This window comes from Eptesicus fuscus, chromosome 9 (assembly GCF_027574615.1).
Source record: "Eptesicus fuscus isolate TK198812 chromosome 9, DD_ASM_mEF_20220401, whole genome shotgun sequence".
Lineage (NCBI taxonomy): Eukaryota > Metazoa > Chordata > Mammalia > Chiroptera > Vespertilionidae > Eptesicus > Eptesicus fuscus.
In genome coordinates this window covers 98,847,215-98,865,920 of record NC_072481.1, presented here as the reverse complement: position 1 = coordinate 98,865,920, position 18,706 = coordinate 98,847,215, and the positions used below count along the sequence as shown (strand labels likewise).

Genomic DNA, 18,706 nt, shown 5'->3' with positions numbered 1-18,706 from the left:
AGAAACCCCCTTTCCCATTTCTCCATTCTTCATCTGGTTAATAAGCAGATACATCGCAAACTGACAAATGCTCAAGAAATGGTCTGAGCAGTCATTGACTCTGACTGCCCACCACCTGCCTATCTCCTTTTTAAATAAAGTGTTTTTATTGATTTCAGAGAGGAAGAGAGAGGGAGAGACAGAAACATCAATGATGAGAGAGAAACATTGATCAACTGTCTCCTGCATACCCCTTACTGGAGATCAAGCCCTCAACGTGAACATGTGCCCTGATGAGGAATTAAACTGTGACCTCTGGTTTATGGGTCCACGATCAACCACTAAGCCACACTAGCTGGGCTGCCTATCTCCTTTTGGTATCATTACTCTGATTCCCTTTTGGAGTGCTACCTCTCCCATGGGATATAGTCTGGCAGGACAGTTAATCAGGTTCATCCCAACCTAAGCCAAAACATGCGTGCATGTCAAACTGGGCCTACTGAGCACTTCATAGCCCATCCCTGTGGAATTGATTGTTGAGCAGAGAATAAAAAGGCTGGAAATGGTTTCAGTTCATTCATTCCACTCCCAGCACTAGAATAAAACTGGTTCCTATTGGTTCTAAACCAGTGGTTCCCAACCTTTTATTGGCCATGCCCCACCTAAGCTTCTCTAAAATCCTGACCTCCCCGCCTCAGCCCGTGACATATAATTCTTATTCAAAGAGTGAACTCCTATTCACGTGGAGGAAGCCTAAAAGGTCATTAACTTGGTCTAAACAAGTTTCCAAAGAACATGGCATCCATGAAAGAGAAAAATAAAAGAACAAAAGGACAGTTGCAGTACTGAGGAAGAAATCACCAAAAAATTATTTTTTTTAAATGAAGATATATGAAAAAATAGCAAAGTTTCAAAACATATAATAGAGAACTGAAGTGCATAAAGATGTCACAATATATATTTACATACTGTATATGAGGCCCCTAGAACCATAAGAAATGCAAAAAATTCACTGTTAATAACACATTCTCAAATTGCCCTCTTAAAACTCAAATTGCCCCCCTGTGGGGCGTGTGCCCCATGTTGGGAACCACTGTTCTAAACAATCCCTTTGAATCTATAGGTCTTGGCCTATGTAGTCTTCCAACTATTGCTCTTTTTGTTTTGGATGAAGTGATCTCCATTGTTTTCAAAGAACTGGAAAGGAAGCAACTAGATTGTACTGCACTGCTGTACTTCCACAGCAAAAATCTGATCCTCAACTTCAACATAGCTGACCTCTTCCTTTTTCTTGAGACCCTCTTCACTTGCTAGTTTCCCTCCTTCCTGTACCCAAGGCTTCTCAATCTCTTCTGCCTCTCCAGCTGACAAATATTAGAGAAACTCAAGGCTGTTTCCAAGGCACCTTTCTTTTCAGATGTACTTCTCTTTCCAAGTAATCTCATCCATACTCATATATTCAATTAACCATCTTAAGCTAATTTCTTTGGTCCAGCCCTCTCCTCTGAGCTCCAAATAAATATCCAAAGTGCCATAAGACATTGTCACTTGGATGTTTCAGAGGAAAATTAAAGTCAACAGGTATAGCCCTAGCCGGTTTGGCTCAGTGGATAGAGCGTTGGCCTGCAGACTGAAAGGTCCCAGGTTCGATTCCGATCAAGGGCACATGCCCGGGTTGCAGGCTCGATCCCCAGTAGGGGACGTGCAGGAGGCAGCTAATTAATGATTCTCTCTTATCAATGTTTCCATCTCTCTCTCCCTCTCCTTTCCTCTCTGAAATCAATAAAAATAAAAAAAAAATAGAAAAATAAAAAAGAAATAAAGCCAACAGGTACAAAACTCAGCTTATGATTTCCATCATACTAGTTACTGCTGTCCTTCCACCCCTCCAAAAAAGTTAGTTTTCCTCCAGAGACACCTAGCATGATGAATGGTACAAAGATCTAACTAGCCAATGAAACCATAAATACAGGAGACTAGAAGTCTTCCTCTAGCATCCTCTGGCATCCCCTACCTTTTTATCTTATTACTAGAGGCCCGATGCATGAAGATTCATGCAAGAATGGGCCTTCCTTCCCCTGGCTGCTGGCACCGCCTTTGCTCCATCCGGAGCTGCCTTTCCACCTTCACTCTGGCCTGGAGCCGCCTTTCCGCCTTCCCATGCTTCCCAGAGGCCCAGAGCAGCTGGGGTGGTGCGGAAGGCCTGTGTCATCGCCATGGTGATGACACAAGCATCCCGCCCCCGGCCGCTTGGCGCCTGCATATGCAAATTAACCCACCATCTTTGTTGGGTTAATTTGCATACTCACTCCTGATTGGCTGGTGGATGTCGTGAAGGTACGGTCAATTTGCATCTTTCTCTTTTATTAGTGTAGAGAGCTAAACAATCACTTAGTTCTTTCAGTTACATCTTTTAGATATTTTTCAAACGCAACCAGTTCTAATTTCATTGCTGTTTCTTTAGTCCCAGCCACATCTCCTAACTTGTCTCTCCTAAGCATCATTGTACACTCCTTTAATACCTTCCTTACAATACAGCTAACAGTGATTTTTTAAATGCAAACATGATATCACTCCTTCAATGACTTTGCCTTTCCCTTAGGACAAAGACCAAAATCCTCCCCAGAGCCTCCATGGTCTTACTCCTGCCTGTCTGTCCTCTCAATCTTATGCCATCCCCACTGTCGCCTTTCCGGAGGCCATTTGCTCTCTGCCTTCAGATCTTTACACGTCTTGCTCTGTTTCCCCCATGTTATTATAGTTCAAAACAGTAATTTCCTCAAGGAAGTCTTCCCTAAATTTCTGAATAAACCAGGACACCCTCCCCTCAATATACACTGTCTGTCGTTTAGTGCACATTTCACAACTGGGATTTGTTGTGCAATTAGTTGATTTTGTCCACCCCAATAAGAACATAAACTACAAGATGGTCAGGACCATGTGATCATCGTCAGTATATCTCCAGAACTTAGTCCACAGCCTTGTAAATAGTAGACACTTTAAAAATACTTATAAGCCGAAACCAGTTTGGCTCAGTGGATAGAGCGTCGGTCTGCGGACTGGAAGATCCCAGGTTCAATTCTGGTCAAGGGCCTGTACATTGGTTGCGGGCACGTCCCCCGGTGGGGGGTGTGCAGGAGGCAGCTGGTCGATGTCTCTCTCTCATCGATGTTTCTGGCTCTCTATCCCTCTCCCTTCCTCTCTGTGAAAAATCAATAAAATATATTTAAATAAATAAATAAATAAATAAATAAATACTTATAATTTTACACAGTATTATTTACTGTTGAATCCCAAAGTATCTTCTTCCCAAGTTCCTACTCAAATTCTTCACCTAAATATTTAATAAGCAACTTAAATTTAACATGTCCCAAATCTCTCAATTACCACACACAACACCCAAAATCTAGCCCTTCCCCAATCTTGTTCATATCAATAAACATCACCATCATGAATCCAGTTTCTTAGGTCACAATTGGTGACTAGAGTCATCCTCAATTCCTCTCCTTCCTTTAAGTCCTATGTCCAACCATCAGTGAGTCCTATTAACTTTACCTTCAAATCACATATCCTAAGTATGCTTCTGACAACCTCTACTCCACTCCCCTAATCCAAGCCTCTACTTCTCATGCCTGGAATACTACAGTGCACTCCTAATTTTGTTTCCTCACTTCCACTTCTGAGCACATCCCACATTCTCTTTTCCACACAGGGCCAGAGTATCTTCCTCCCACTCCCACCTCAGAAGCTCTACAAGGGTAGGGTCTCGGTTTAATCCCACAGTGCTTACATGCCCAGTGACTAGCACCATGCTGGGCAGACAGCAAACAGTTAAGTATCTGCTAAATGACTGAACTTAGAATATTACTTTAAATGCAGATTCTTGGGCTCCAACCCTAGAAATTCTGAATCTGTATCCCTTAGTCATCCACAGGTGACCGATGACCCATCCACCAGGCAACCTGAATCCCGATTCTCGGAGTCCTTCAAGGCTGTCCTACTTGCTCTCACTCAGGATCCATGTCTCACTATTGCACACAGAGACCTCTGAATTGACCTTGAGACTTGAAAGAATGAAAGATGAATACTTCTTTGGGAAACATTAGAGGAATCAACTCTAGGTGACTTATCTTCAATAGAGAACATAATCATTTTACCAGAACTGGCTCAGAACTGGAAGTATAGCATTCCTGAATAGGTGAGGAGGTATTAAGTACATAAAATGCTCCTAAGAACTAAAACACTAATTAAATCCATAGATTGAAAAAAATTTAAAAATTTAATGTCATTTATTAAATCTTCCCAAAAGTCATTTGCAATAGCAGCATCAATTTAATTTCTCCTCTTCCTTCCTTTTGTTTACTATGGTGCAACTACTAATAGCCAGAAAAATGACTGAAATACAAATAATCAAAAGGAGAAGAAGTCCTAAGTTTTATAACAGAGTTTAAAATACTTTAAAGATCTCATGCTTTCCTCCTGGAATACTCTTGTCAAATCTGACTTAGTGTATTAACGATTAGAGTTTACATATCTTTAAAAAAATGGAATGCAGCAGCAGCATAAAAAATTACATTTAATGTTCATCATAAGAAGGTCATCAGGTTCTAAAATTCTTGTAATTATTGCAATATTTAAGATACAGTCTAATTTCTGACTCCCTATAAGTACTTTTATTCTTTCTTTATATTTCCCTAAATTTAAGTCATTCTAAAACATTCATCAGGATAAAAACCAACATTTTTAAATTTATTTAATATGATTCCCATTTCAACTTTCCTTTAGAATAATAAATATGCTTTCTTTTTTTCAGATAAATAAAAATCAAAACCAAATTAAAGGAGTTTTTCTTTAGTTATTCATTACAGCACATACTGAAATAGTAAGCTTTTGCCATATGTTCTTCCTTTTATGTGAGAACTTAGAAACCCTTAAAAACAAGAAGGCTTTAAGTGACCTAAAAGCACAATAATTAATCACTATCAAATGGTTCTACTTCATATTGGGAGATTTCTGAAAAAGACTTTTTCCATCCTTCTGGATAAATAAAAAAGTATAATCCCCGCTTACCTGAGAGGCTTATTCTCTGGGCCCACATCAGTAAAGCCCATTTCCTCCAGTTTGCAACGCCTGTACAGTTCATAGTGCCTTGTATGGGTCTGTTCTCGCAGATCCTCCATGTTTGTACAAATGAGCATTTCCCGAAGCTTTACAAAGTCACAGTGGTTTTCATTTTCCACTAGCCAGAAAAACGAGAAACAGCAACACCAGTTTTTAATTACTGACACACAATTAGTGTTTGTTGAATGAATGATTAAATGAAAATATCTGAAATAACAAACAGGGAAATGATAAGTCTAACATTAATCTGATGGCCAGAGATTTGCTTTAAATTTAGTAGCCAATGGATACACAGAAAATAGGAAAGAAATGTCCTATATTGTGTTATCACGTGCTCCAGTTATTTCACTAATATAGTGCTAACAGTTTACAAAACATCTTCAGGATACTTCACATAGTGCTTAAAAAATAATGTAACATCAGCCCTAGCTGGTTTGGCTCAGTGGATAGAGTGTCAGCCTGTGTCCTGAAGGGTCCTGGGTTCGATTCTGGTCAAGGGCACATGCCCCGGTTGTAGGCTCGATCCTCAGTAAGGGGCATGCATGAGGCAGCCAATCAATGATTCTTTCTTCATCATTGATGTTTCTATCTCTCTCTCCCTCTCCCTTCCTCTCTGAAATAAATAAAAATATATTTTAAAAAAGAAGTAACATTATTTCACTTCAAAGTAGTAAAGTCTGCATATTCAAGAATCCCATCTGTGCATACTATCAAATTCTTTTGATACAAATGCCACATTTACAATCTTGTGTTAGACAGTTAATAAACTTAAATGTTCCCCCTATGTTTATAGTGACCAGAAAAACCACAAATAAGTATGTTACTGTTTAAGTACAACTGTTTTTTTAGTATTTTATACATTAAAAATGTTTAATTTTCAGTATTTAAATTCATTATAAAATTTGTCAGTTTAATAAAAAGCATTGGGAAATCAGTACTAGCAATTACCATTACAAGTAAATGAATCAAATAGTTCTAATTACTTACTCATTATAATGCTAAATAAATCCTAACATTTTTTTAGTTGGCTGACTGGTTTATTTTGAAAATAGTTGGCAATACTTTGTAGTAAAAAATATGTAAATTTGTAAGATAGCTTATTATACCCTAGAATTATCTGGTAATTAGTTTATGTATCATGTTTACACACTGTTATTTACACTCAAATTTTTGTTCAAAGTGCCTGACCAGTGTGTCCCACCTTCTGCATGTCTTGGTGCAACTGAGCAGGCAATGGGGATGCTCTGCCTGGCCTCTACAGACCTGGCTAACAATGAGTCATAACAAAAACTAAGCATCACTTTATCCAACCCACTTGGCTCAGTGCTTAAGTGTTGATCTATAAACCAGAAAGTCACAGTTTGATTACTGGTTAGGGCACATGCCCAGGCTGTGGGCTCGATCCCCAGTGTGGCGCATGCAGGAGGCAGCTAATAAATGATTCTCTCTCATCACTGATGTTTCTATCTATCTTTCCCTCTCCCTTCCTCTCTGAAATCAATAAAAATGTTAAAAAATAAATAAACATCACTTTAAAGAATGCATTAAATACAACTTTGAGACTATTGGGTAACATAAATATTTCTAGTCATTGTTTATCTCATTTACCTTGTACAACACCCCAAGGGTACTGGCGAGCTTTGACCAGCTTATTTCCAACTTTTACCTCATCCATACTTCCTACAACAGCAAATGGCAAATGTCCCTGGAAAGAAGCCACATTATCAATTACATCTCATACCAGTGTGATAAATACTGAAACAGTTTTATAAAAATAACACAAAATTAATTAGATAGCAAATTTATTAAAATCAAATAATCTACCATGCTTCAGATTTTAAAACTTGACCATATATATATTTAGTGTGCGCACAGATATATACTATTAATATAAAATAGTATTTACATCCCAAATTAATGCTAAATACAGAAAATGTTTCTGAAATTTAGAGAAATGAGAGATTACTATGAGCAAGAAGATACAATCCAAACTAAAGATGAATCTGGAAAACTAGCTTAAGTAAGGAGAAAAACAAACTTATTTGAAGAATAGTGTACTGCTCTTTAGAGAGAAAGGAAGGAAAAGGGTGAGAGACAGAAAAAAACAAACATCCATGTGAGAGTGCAACATCTATCAGCTGCCTCCTGCAAGCCTCCCTACTGGGGATTGAGCCTGCAATCCGGGCATGTGCCCTTGACCAGGAATTAAACTGGCAACCTCCTGGTGCACGGGATGATGCCCAATCAACTGAGCCACACTGGCCAGGGCGGTAAGGATAAAATGTTGAGCAAACATACAAAAGGTAGATTTAGAGTCAATGAGCAGACTGGTCTGTCTAAAGTTAAGGATTAATATAGGGGAAAAGACAGATGTAAAAAATATTAAGTATTATGTTAAATATTTAATCATTGACATTATTAGTCTCTTAATTGTGTCTTTCTGAAAAGTTATTCCAGATGGACATAGAAATAAAATTAGAGGTAGAGACAATATGACACATAAGGATTAAGATCACTTACATTTATATGTCATTTAAATTAATCAGGTTTTTTATATATTTAGTTTTAAGTATCGTAAAATAAATGCGAGTATGAAAAGTCAGAAAAGGGAAAAAAGAGAAATGGAATGAACAGTTATTGAATGTCAAGATGTTGGCAGTGCATAAAAGTTGTATCCTCTTAACAACCCTTAAGATAGGTATTATTAATCCCACTTTATAGGTAAGTTAATAGTCTTAGGGGAAGGGAGGTTAATAACTTCCACAAGAATATATGGTTAAATCTGTCCAACTCCAAAACCCATGATCCTTCAAAATATAAGCCGATATTTTAAAGATTTGGAAGCCTGAATAAAGTAATATAAATAACTTATCTGTCTTCAATTATAGTAAACTAAAGGTTATATGAATGTTATTATGTACTTGTGACACTACAAGAGAGAATGAGCTTAAACACCAGATCAGAAAGATCTTAAAGATTTTAAGATTCTGAAGTATCCAAAGGAAGCTATCAAGTCTTCTGTTTTTAAAGACAGAGTCTAAAGGTATCTTTAAGGCAATTAAGGTATCTTTAAGGTATCTTTAAGTATGGTTCCACAAAAGGAGTATCCCAGTCTCACAATGTATCATTTGATTTACATGAAAATATGGAAGAAAGAAAATATGTTAAAAAATATAGGCTTGTTATACTTTTTTCAACTCCAGAAAACAAAACATTTTCCTATACTGGACTTTTTGAAAATTCACCTTTAGAGTCTTTTTGGAAAACATAAGTGAAAATATGTTAGTAGCAATGTTATCTATAAGTTACTTTTTTTCACATGTAAAACAGATGTAATATTCAGTTAGGAGCTCACATTCATTGAAGCATTGATTTTAGCAACAGTTTCATCATCTGTCGGGAATTGGTATATCTGGACACCATTGCTGACCAATTCACTCATAAGCTTGATCTTAAACTTCTGTAATTCAGTTTTAGAAATTGCATCTGCTTTGGCAATCACTGGTATAATGTTCACCTATTAAAAATAAAGCAAAACAAAATCTCATAATTGAAAATTTATTTAAAAAAATATATATATTTTATGGATTTTTTACAGAGAGGAAGGGAGAGGGATAGAGTTAGAAACATTGATCAGCTGCCTCCTGCACAACTCCTACCGGGGATGTGCCCGCAGCCAAGGTACATGTCCTTGACTGGAATCGAACCTGGGACCCTTAAGTCCGCAGGCCGAAGCTCTATCCACTGACCCAAACAGGTTAGGGCAAGATTTACTTTTTAATCCTTCAGTTTCTGCATTCAAAACCACTAAATCTCTGAGAAATTTCCTTAATCTAGATTAGGGGATGGGCAAACTATATTCTAGCTCATTGCCTGTTTATAGAAATAAAGACTTATTGCCCTGGCTGTTATGACTAAATGGTTAGGGCACCGGCCCTCGCACCAAAGGGTCGTTGGTTCGATTCCCCATCAAAGGAATGTACCTGAGTTACGGGAGGCAACCAATGAATGTGTCTCTCTCACATTGATGTTTCTCTCTCTCCTCCTCCTCCCCACCCCTTCCACACTCTAAAAATTAATAGTCAAAATATCTTTGGGTGAGGAATAATGGAAGGAAGGAAGGAAGGAAGGAAGGAAGGAAGGAAGGAAGGAAGGAAGGAAGGAAGGAAGGAAGGAAGGAAGGAAGGAGGAAAGGAAAGAAGGGAAGAAGGGAAGGAGGGAGGGAAACAGGGAGGGAAAGAGGGATGGAGGGAAGAGGAAGACGAACAAGAGAGAGAAGGGGAAGGAAGGAACTTATTAGAATACAACTAGGCCTATTCATTTACTTATTGTTTACAGACACTTAGATGCTACAATCAGAGATCATGTGGCCTAAGAAGCCTAAAGGGTTTACTACCTGGCCCTTCACCGAAAAAGCTTGCCGACTCCTGACCTAGATTAATCTTTCACCTGAAATTCGGTTTAAAAATCTCACATTTTCTTCTCTCAAAATCTCTTACAGTCCTATCATACACAAATAAGTAACATGTATCATTAAGTTGAAACCGCCTGCTTACTTACTAATATTTTATTTCTTAATAATCTAAGCACTAAGTAATTAGGATGACTGATCCCATACAAAATTGTGAAACAAGTTGTTTCTCCTTCTGCCTGTCATTTCAACAGCTCCCTTTCCCCAAAGAATCTATCCAACCTGTGCCTCATCAGCAGTGACTCCTACCTAGATGTTAAAGGAAGGAAATTTTATGACCTAATGAAAATGTTCGTAACTCAAAGGAATAACTTTCTCAGCATTATCTGAAGTGCTATCACCAGCCAGAGAGAACGAGATCTGGGGTCATGAAGGCCAACAAACTTGTAAAAAGCTAATTCTGTAAGATTAATGTCACAATAAAAGATGGATGTCTACACAAATTTAGGGGTGTGTAAGTTTTTTTGGGTTTTGGTTATTTATTTATTTACGTAGTTTGTTTTTAGTGAAAAACTTCAGGCTAACTAGTCACATGTGTCAAGAGTGAGATATCAATATAATTTCCAAAATGAAAATGAAAAGTAAAAATCATAATATCTATTCCTATATTTCTTTCTCGTCTCCAATTTCACACTGATTTACTGGTATGTTTGGATTTATTAGTCTTAAATATGGAAGTGAAAATTTTTCTAACTATCCATGAAATAAATGACAGAAAACTTTCCAACATGTTGGTAAAAATAGCTTTTATGTTAAATTAGTCAGAGTACAGTACATAAAAAGTTGATGCAAAGTTCAATATGATGTACTTAAATATTCAATAAATTATGCCAAGTTAATAACTTACATAATTGCATCCACAATAAGTGCAGAAAGCGGGCTGCAGTATAAGTGGCCCAACGTTAAGCTTTTTGACTGTAATAAAAGTGCCTGACCTTAAGTTTTCGATTGCCAAGGCATCCATTTCAAAGACATCAAACTTGAATAAATATATTGCTAGGTATACGACAAAGCTACTAGCAAAGCACCAGTAAGGAACCAGGCTGCCAGACCATGAAGTTTCCCTTTTAGGTAGCCTGAGCCACCTAAAGAACTGACCCACATCTCTCTTCCCACACTCTAATTCCCACTCTTAGGCTGTACGTTCACCAATAAAGAGCAAACCCACATCACCGAGATACCCCATTCTTGAGCTCTAATAAACACAGAGTTCCAGGTTTGTACTCCCTTCTTTTCTCTCTTCTCCTGATCTCCTATGTGGTCCTTGGATGTGCCATGTACCCTCCAGGGATCTGTAACAAATCGTGTTCTTCTAAGTTCCCTGATGGTTTCTTGCCGAATTGCATCCTGAGATCATAAGAACCACAAGGACTGGCCCAGCCAGGACACAGACTCTGGTGGTGGTGGTAAGCGGGTGGGGGATGTCTGTGGAGCTCATACCATGAATAAATACAGTCAGAGGAGTACCTTCGGCATTTCTAACCACGAGCATCACCATCAATAAGCTTGAGGACACACATAGACAGAAAGATAAACCTAATGAGTATTTGTATACCAGGGGGAGGGGAAGTAACATGTTCCACATTGAAGGTAAGATAAGGTAGGTTTCCACGTGAGCAGTGGAGTGTTCTGCTTTTAGGAACAAAAGACAAACTATCAATTTTAGTTAATCTTCACATCTGCCCCTTGAGATCACCTCTTTTTAAAACTCACTAGCTTTTATTTTAGAGGCGAAGAACTGAGGCTCAGAGGGCTAAAATAACTTGCCAAAGAACATATAGCTATTAAGTGACAGAGCTAAAATTTAAAACCAGCCTTTACTGACACCAAATTCCATGATCTTTACACAAACTACATCATGTTGCTTCTGTCTAGCTAAGACAATGTTGCATACTCTTACTTTTATGTTCCATTAATAAATATGAACTTCCATATAATCAGACTAAATAATGAAAAATAACTGGCTAAGTGGTTACAAAGTCTGGTCAGATGAACAGGCTATCAAATAAGCTTCATCAAATTTTCGCTAAAACCAGGAGCCTGCAACTAGTGAAACGTCGATTGATCTATGCACCAAGACTTCACCGGCAGGCCTTCATGCTTTCCACTCTGTCTACATAGAAAGTAGTAATGCCCAGAATGACCTTGCTTTCTGAATACTATCTCATAAAATAACTAGCCAGGATAATGAAAGCTGAATTTCTCATAATATTAGAGGTTACAGAAAATTTCCAGTTATTTTTTTAGTATAAGATAGTAGTCTATAACCACCTCTTAAACAAAAAAAATCCTAAGTGAGTTAATTTGTGAATAATACTTTTTATAGATCTCTAAATTTATATATATGTCCTTGGCTCAGAAATTCAAAAATAGTTATTTTTTTATATAGTGCACATTAAAACACAATTTACTATAATATATGATAAAACATTACATCTTGATCTTTGTCAATGAACTTGTCATAAAGTAAAATTAGTGTCAAATAAATTCCACATTTAAAACATGTAAATGACCCTTCCACCATGTGAGGCTGCATTGAGAAGTCTGCAACCAGGAAGATGACCCTCACACAGGCATGCTGGCACCCTGATCTTAAACTTCCAGCCGCCAAAACGAAATTCTACCAGGACCCTGGGCCGCAGGAATTTCTCTATACGAGAAACGAACAGTCCTGGATGTACCCTGTCCATCTGCACACTGGCTCTTACAAAGCACCAATGGCACAAAGATTCTAAGTTTGTGTTATTAATCAAATGTGAAGAAAGGGATTTTCTGTCATGTGTGCACACCCTATTTTTCCTCCACCCCGATTTTTCTTTAACATAAGTCCCTAGAAATTTTGTCATAAAAAATAAATAATTTTAGCAAGAAAAAAGTTAGTTTTCTACTTGTGGATGCCTTTGCAAGCCCAGGAGAGAGGACTCAGAAGACATCAAATCTACTGACACCTTGATTTCAGCCATCTTCCAAAACTGTGAGAAAATTTCTGTTATTTCAGCCACTCGGTGTGTTGTATTTTGTTATAGCAGCTCTAGCAGACAAACTAATAAACTATGTCTCCTAGCAATTTCACTCCTAGGTAGACAGCCAAGGGAACTAAAAATTATGTGACCACGCAAAAATGTTTTTTCTTTGCGTCTCATCTTCCAAACTAAATTTCTCTGGAAAATAAGCTAAGATTGAAACTTAGCAAATATTTTAAAAATGCAAAGAATGAAAGTTATACATATATTATCATAAAGGTATTTTAATAAGTAAAAATAAATATTACAGCAGGGTAAGTTTATTCCTCTTCCAAACCCACCTTGCTGTCAAGGCTCTTCATGGCTAAGAGGTCTAGTGTCTTCAGAGAGTGGCCTGTTGGAGAGATGAAGTAGAGGCATGCATGGACACGAGAATCGTGGTAGTTAAAGAGAGAACGCTTGATCTTCAGTTCTTCTTGGAGATAGGCCTCAAACTGAGCATCTATGTAGTCAACTATTGGTTGGTAGCTGGAAAAATAATAATTTAAATACTGAATACAACATATTCATGTGACCTTAATAAGATATCTATAACTCTAAAGTTTGAGATCTATATCTTCATCAATTAATAAACACTCAATATCTATGCAAAACAGATAACTTTAGTATTAAATTGTGCAAAATATGCACGTACAAAGATAGTGCTTTAAGCTGTTTTACAGAAATGATATTGAATTTACATTGATTCATTCTCAATTCATTCATACAATGGACCCCTTTCTGACAAGGTTCCCACACTTGCCTGAGTTATTGATATTATCCTTTCACTTGATGTGTGCCTTCCTTCCTTAATATGTTCATGATTTTCATGCCTTACAAATCTGATTTAAGAAGAAGTCATGAAATTTTACTTTACTGTCTATTAAGTTATTGATACTCATGCCTTTTCTCAGTTAAATAATAATGCCATTCCATAGTAATTTGCCCTAGGTTTCCATTTCCAGTAAATTGCAGGATCACTCTTCTAATGAAATGAAAGATACTGGCTTAAAATAGAAAAATCACCTCTTAAAATATCAAAGTACTCATAAAGTGGTAAGGAAATAATCATTTTGACTTATTAAAATTGAAGAGAATATAAAACCTGGCTGGTGAGGCTCAGCGGGTTGAGCATTGTCCCATCCCGTGCACTGAGAGGTTGCCAGTTCGATTCCCAGTCAGGGCACATTCCCAGGTTTCGGGCTCAATCCCCAGTAGGGGGCATGCAGGAGACAACTGGTCAATGTTTCTCTCTCATTCATGTTTCCCCCTCCACTCTCTCTAAAAATTAATAAAAACATTTTTTTTTTAATTGAAAAGTGTGTGGAAACTGAGAGGTAAGCAGAGGCAAATCCAGCCTGATGCCTGTTTTTATAAGTAAAGTTTTATTGAAATATAGAATGCACTTTGGCTGCTTTTGTACTATAGTGGAAGGGTTGAGTAGTGTAGACAGAAACTATATGTCCTTCAAAGCTTGAAATATCTACTATGTGGCCCTTTAAAGAAAAAGTTTAGTAATCCCTGCACTAAAGCATCAGTGCTAGTTTTGTCTTGAAGTCATTTGTCAATCTAATTCTTGGGCTTTGCTCTGAAGAACTTATAAGATGAGAAAGAAGAATAAAAGTCCAAGACCCATACAAGGTGGAAATCTATTGAGACTGCCTCCTCACAATGAGCTGAGATTCTAAAAGCCTAAACCTTCAGGGTAAGAATGAACTAGAATAGATCTACATTTCCTACTCTCTCCCCAAGAATCTATAGGGAAGGCTGCCTGGCACTAAATGAAGTAGGAAAAATAAAAGGAAAAGGAAAAAAAGACCCATCTTTGAGAACTTATGGCCCAAGGCGGCCCTGGTGCAGCACAGGTGCACACTGCCTCTGACTGTGGAAACCTCAAGCCATGAAACAGGTTTAGGGATCTTCAGAGTATTAATGCCCAGAGGGGCTTAACATAAGCAAACACAAATCTGTTCCTAGCAAGATATGTTCACCTTAGACCTCAAAGTATCTCTGCAAATAACTTCTCAAAGGCCATTAACTACAATAAAAAACAACAACAAGCACATGAGAAAATAAAAAGCACAATGAATGAAAACTAGAGGAAAAAACAAACATCAGTAAAATAACTGCAAAATTTTAATATACTGGAATTATAAAATATAAGTAGAGATAAAAGAAACAGAAATAAAAGGCAGCTTAAACATATGTGCTGGGAATAGTCAAGTATAACAAGTGATCCTACAGGTATGAACCACACAGAGTGTACACACTTGAAAGATTAATAACCAAAATATAAAACGCAATGGATTAGTTTAATAGCATACATTAGACCAGGGCTGGGGAACCTTTTTTCTGTCAAGGGCCATTTGGATATTTATGACATCATTCTCGGGCCATACAAAGTTATCAACTTAAAAATTTGCCTGCGCTTCTTTCCAGCAGGAACCGCCATCTTCCAGTAATTCGCCAAAATGACTAACACAGGGAAAGAGGACAGGCCCCCACTATATGTCCTCTAGGCCTTTTAGAAAACATGGAGCTGTTCCTTTGGCCACATACATTCAGATCTACAGGAAGGTGATATTGTGGACATCCAGGGAATGGGCGCTGTTCACAAAGGAAGGCCCCACAAATGTTACCAAGACAATGTCACCCAGCATGCAGTGCGCATTATTGTGAACAAGCAAGTTAAAGGCAAGATTCTTGCCAAGAGAATGAATGTACATATTGAGGAAAATGATCAGAAAAAGAAGGAAGCCAAAGAGAAAGGTACCTGGGTTCAACTGAAGCACCAGCCTGTTCCACCCAGAGAAGCACACTTGGTGAGAACCAATGGAAAAGAGCCGGAAGAAGGAGATTTAGAAAGCTTAGAAACCTGACCTGATTGAAAAGAAGTAAGAAATGGTGGAACTTGAAAATGACTTCAGGTTTTCTCACTGCACAGAATATAGTCAAACATTGCTGTAGTTAAATATTTTACCCTTTGTTCTCCCTGCGTGATCTACAATAATAACCTGCTTTGTGTTGATATTTACTGCTGTGTTGCTGACAATTACCTGAAAGAGAAGTTGGGGTGCTTCACTGGGCTGGAAAAAGTTTAGCTAAATCAGAAAGCAGGTCTAATTAAGCAAGTTTATTCTATGTATATATAAAAGGCTGAGTTGACTCACACATGCACGATACATATAAAGCTCTCACTGGGACCACGTGTGTTTCGATCTGTCATTGTTGATCGTGAATTTGGTTGACACTTCTATTATAGAGAAAGGGCGAATAGCGATATTAAAATATTTCTTCTAATTAATTTCCTTTCAATGTGCACAAATTCGTGCACTGGGCCACTAGTATAATAATAATGTCTGTGTGGTTAAGAAAAAAAAGAGATATAAAACACATGCCATGATAAGTCAGAAGGGTGAGTTAATGAAGTTTAACTGGTCAAAATTCCAATTTATTGTTTATTTGAATAATCAGGGACAAGTAGAAATATCAATTTATCTTAAACTTTGATTAGGTTAGATATTATGCTTTATAATTTCTAGAGTAACACCTATAAGAATAGAAATCAAGCAAGAAAGAATAAACAAATATGGAACTGGCAGGACAAACAAAAACACAAAATCCCCCACCTGGTCAACCTCCCGCAGTCCCTCCCCCCGGCTGGCCAGCCCCGATTGGCCCAATCGGGACTGGGCCAGATGGCCCCAATCGGCCCCGATCGCTGGTCAGGCTGAAGGACCCCACCCATGCACAAATTCATGCACCGGGCCTCTAGTATAAAATAAACTTAATTAGATCTGCTTTCTGATTTAGCTAAACTTTTTCCAGCCCAGTGAAGCACCCCAACTTCTCTTTCAGGTAATTGTCAGCAACACAGCAGTAAATATCAACACGAAGCAGGTTATTATTAGAGATAACGCAGGGAGAACAAAGGGTAAAATATTTAACTGCAGCAGTGTTTGACTATATTCTGTGCAGTGAGAAAACCTGAAGTCATTTTCAAGGTCCACTATTTCTTACTGCTTTTCAGTCGGGTCAGGGTTCTAAACTTTCTAAATCTCCATTTTCCAGCTAATGAAAAGAAAATAGGATTCCACCGAGTCTTCTATCTACCTACTCCAGGACTTCTGTGAGGATCAAATGAGATGAGGCATGTGAAAACGCTTCACAGACATTTGGTTAAAGGGTAAAATGTTTCTACCTGGCTATAAAGCAAGTCATGTTCCTGGGCTGAATAAACTGCAAGGAGGCTAATCGCTAGGGAGAGGAAGCTGGGCGTTGCTACATGACATCATTACCCGGCGCCCATAGCGACGTTTCCGGGCTGGGCTGGGCTGTGGGCCGCATTTTGCACCATGGGGTGTTGGCAGCATTGTCTGTGATTTGGTGGGCTTTCTCTCCGGGGTGGTGGTGGGGCCTGTGTCCCACTTGGGGAAAGCCGAGTGTTGCTTTGTTGGCACAAGTTCCACAGTGCCATTTCTTTTCGTTGAGCGCCTGCCCCTGGTGGTCAGTGTGCGTCATAGCGACTGGTTGAACGGCTGGAGGGACACTTAGCATATTAGCCTTTTATATATATACTAGAGGCTCAGTGCATGATTAAATCATGCACGTGTAGGGTACCCTAGGCCTAACCTGCCATCCAGGCCATATCCACTGCCCCACAAAGCCTAGCACGCTCTGCGGACACTGCTAGCAGCCTGCTCCCCGCTTTTGATGGCAGGGGGTCCACTGGTGCTGGAGCGGACACACAGCTCCCCGCTTTCGATCACGGGGGAGCTGGCTGTCTGTCCGCTGGTGCACCAGGCCTTTCAAAAGCCTCCAGTGGACAGACAGCCAGCTCCCCGGCTTTCGCTCCCCGCTTTTGATGGTCCGCAGCAGGACGTGGGCTCGCTGCCCCAGAGGCCCCTTCTGTGCTGCAGCACAGCCATGGCGCAGACGCTGAGCTCGCGCCGCCGCTGGCAACATGAGCTCAGTGTCCCGCCGGCCCAATTGGCCACCCCGGCCACCCTGAGTCCCACCCCCTGCGCCTCCCGCTGGCCCAATCGTGGGCGTAGAGGAGTGATGGTAATTTACATATTACCCTTTTGTTATGTAGGATAGATGATTTAAAAAAACACCCACAACTATTGTAATATAGAGAAACTCCCTTATTCTAACCAAAAGAAAAAAGGTAAGCAAGTATAATATATGGCTTAAAACATAACTTTCCCTTTGGAGTCAACACAAGACAAGGATGCCCACCATCACCACTGACTATCCAACAAAATACTGCAGGTTCTACCAAGTACAGTCAGGTATTTAAAATGAAAGAAAAATAAAGACTACCGTCTTCAGACAAGATGGAGTAAATGGGACTGGATTTACTCTCCCACCTTAAATAGCCAGAAACTTGGAAAAAATATATGGACAAAGGTTTTCAGACAATGGACAATCAGCAGTATAAAACTGTGATCACAAAGGTGGGAAGTAAATGAGGAGAGCGCAACGATTTCCTCTGATTATTGTCTGGAGACAAGTTTCCAGGGCATAGCACAGAAGAGAGAACAGAGCCTGGCCAACTCTATGACTGGAGAGATATAGACAGCAGTTCGGGGAGGCTAACGTAACTAGAATTTGTAGGCAAGAACACTAGGAAAAGGAGCTACACCAAGAGAAAGCAATGCAGGTCTGGAGAGGGCCTGCCTGGCTTTAGCAAAGCCCTAATCTGTATGTGCATGTGCATATGAGAAAAGCACTCAAGACTCTGGCTTTCTCCTGTATCTAATCAAAATTAACTGAATTGTACACTGAAAAAAATCAGTACATTTTATTTTTTCTATGTAAATTTTACAGCAACTAAACATTTTTTTAAAAAAAGGACTGGAAATATAAATGTCATTGTACTATCACATAAATAGAAAATCTAAATATTAGAAGTGAATTATTATAATTAATCAGAGAATTTACAAAAGTTTCTATATGTAAAACTGATATTTCTATACAATATTTCTATAGAAAATGAAGTACTTTTAAAAGGTACAGTGTATGAGATCATCAAAAATGCCCAAGATCTCTATATAGAACATTATTTTAAAAACTAATATGATTTAAAGTAGTATGTCATAGGCCTTTGCCTCTGCCACTGATCTGTTTC

General features: G+C 38.6%; 1 protein-coding gene across 3 annotated transcripts in view; it reads right to left on the bottom strand.

Annotated features, from left to right (window-relative positions):
• Positions 1–18,706, bottom strand: part of SEPTIN10 (septin 10) — a 63,907-nt gene that overhangs the window by 13,616 nt on the left and 31,585 nt on the right. For all 3 annotated transcript variants that reach the window (XM_054721591.1, XM_008154105.3, XM_054721592.1), the window contains 4 exons: positions 12,876–13,062; positions 8,456–8,617; positions 6,709–6,805; positions 5,050–5,218 (listed from right to left, as the gene is read on the bottom strand). In XM_054721591.1, coding sequence (XP_054577566.1) covers positions 5,050–5,218; positions 6,709–6,805; positions 8,456–8,617; positions 12,876–13,062 — 615 coding nt within the window. The remainder of the gene's footprint in view (positions 1–5,049; positions 5,219–6,708; positions 6,806–8,455; positions 8,618–12,875; positions 13,063–18,706) is intronic.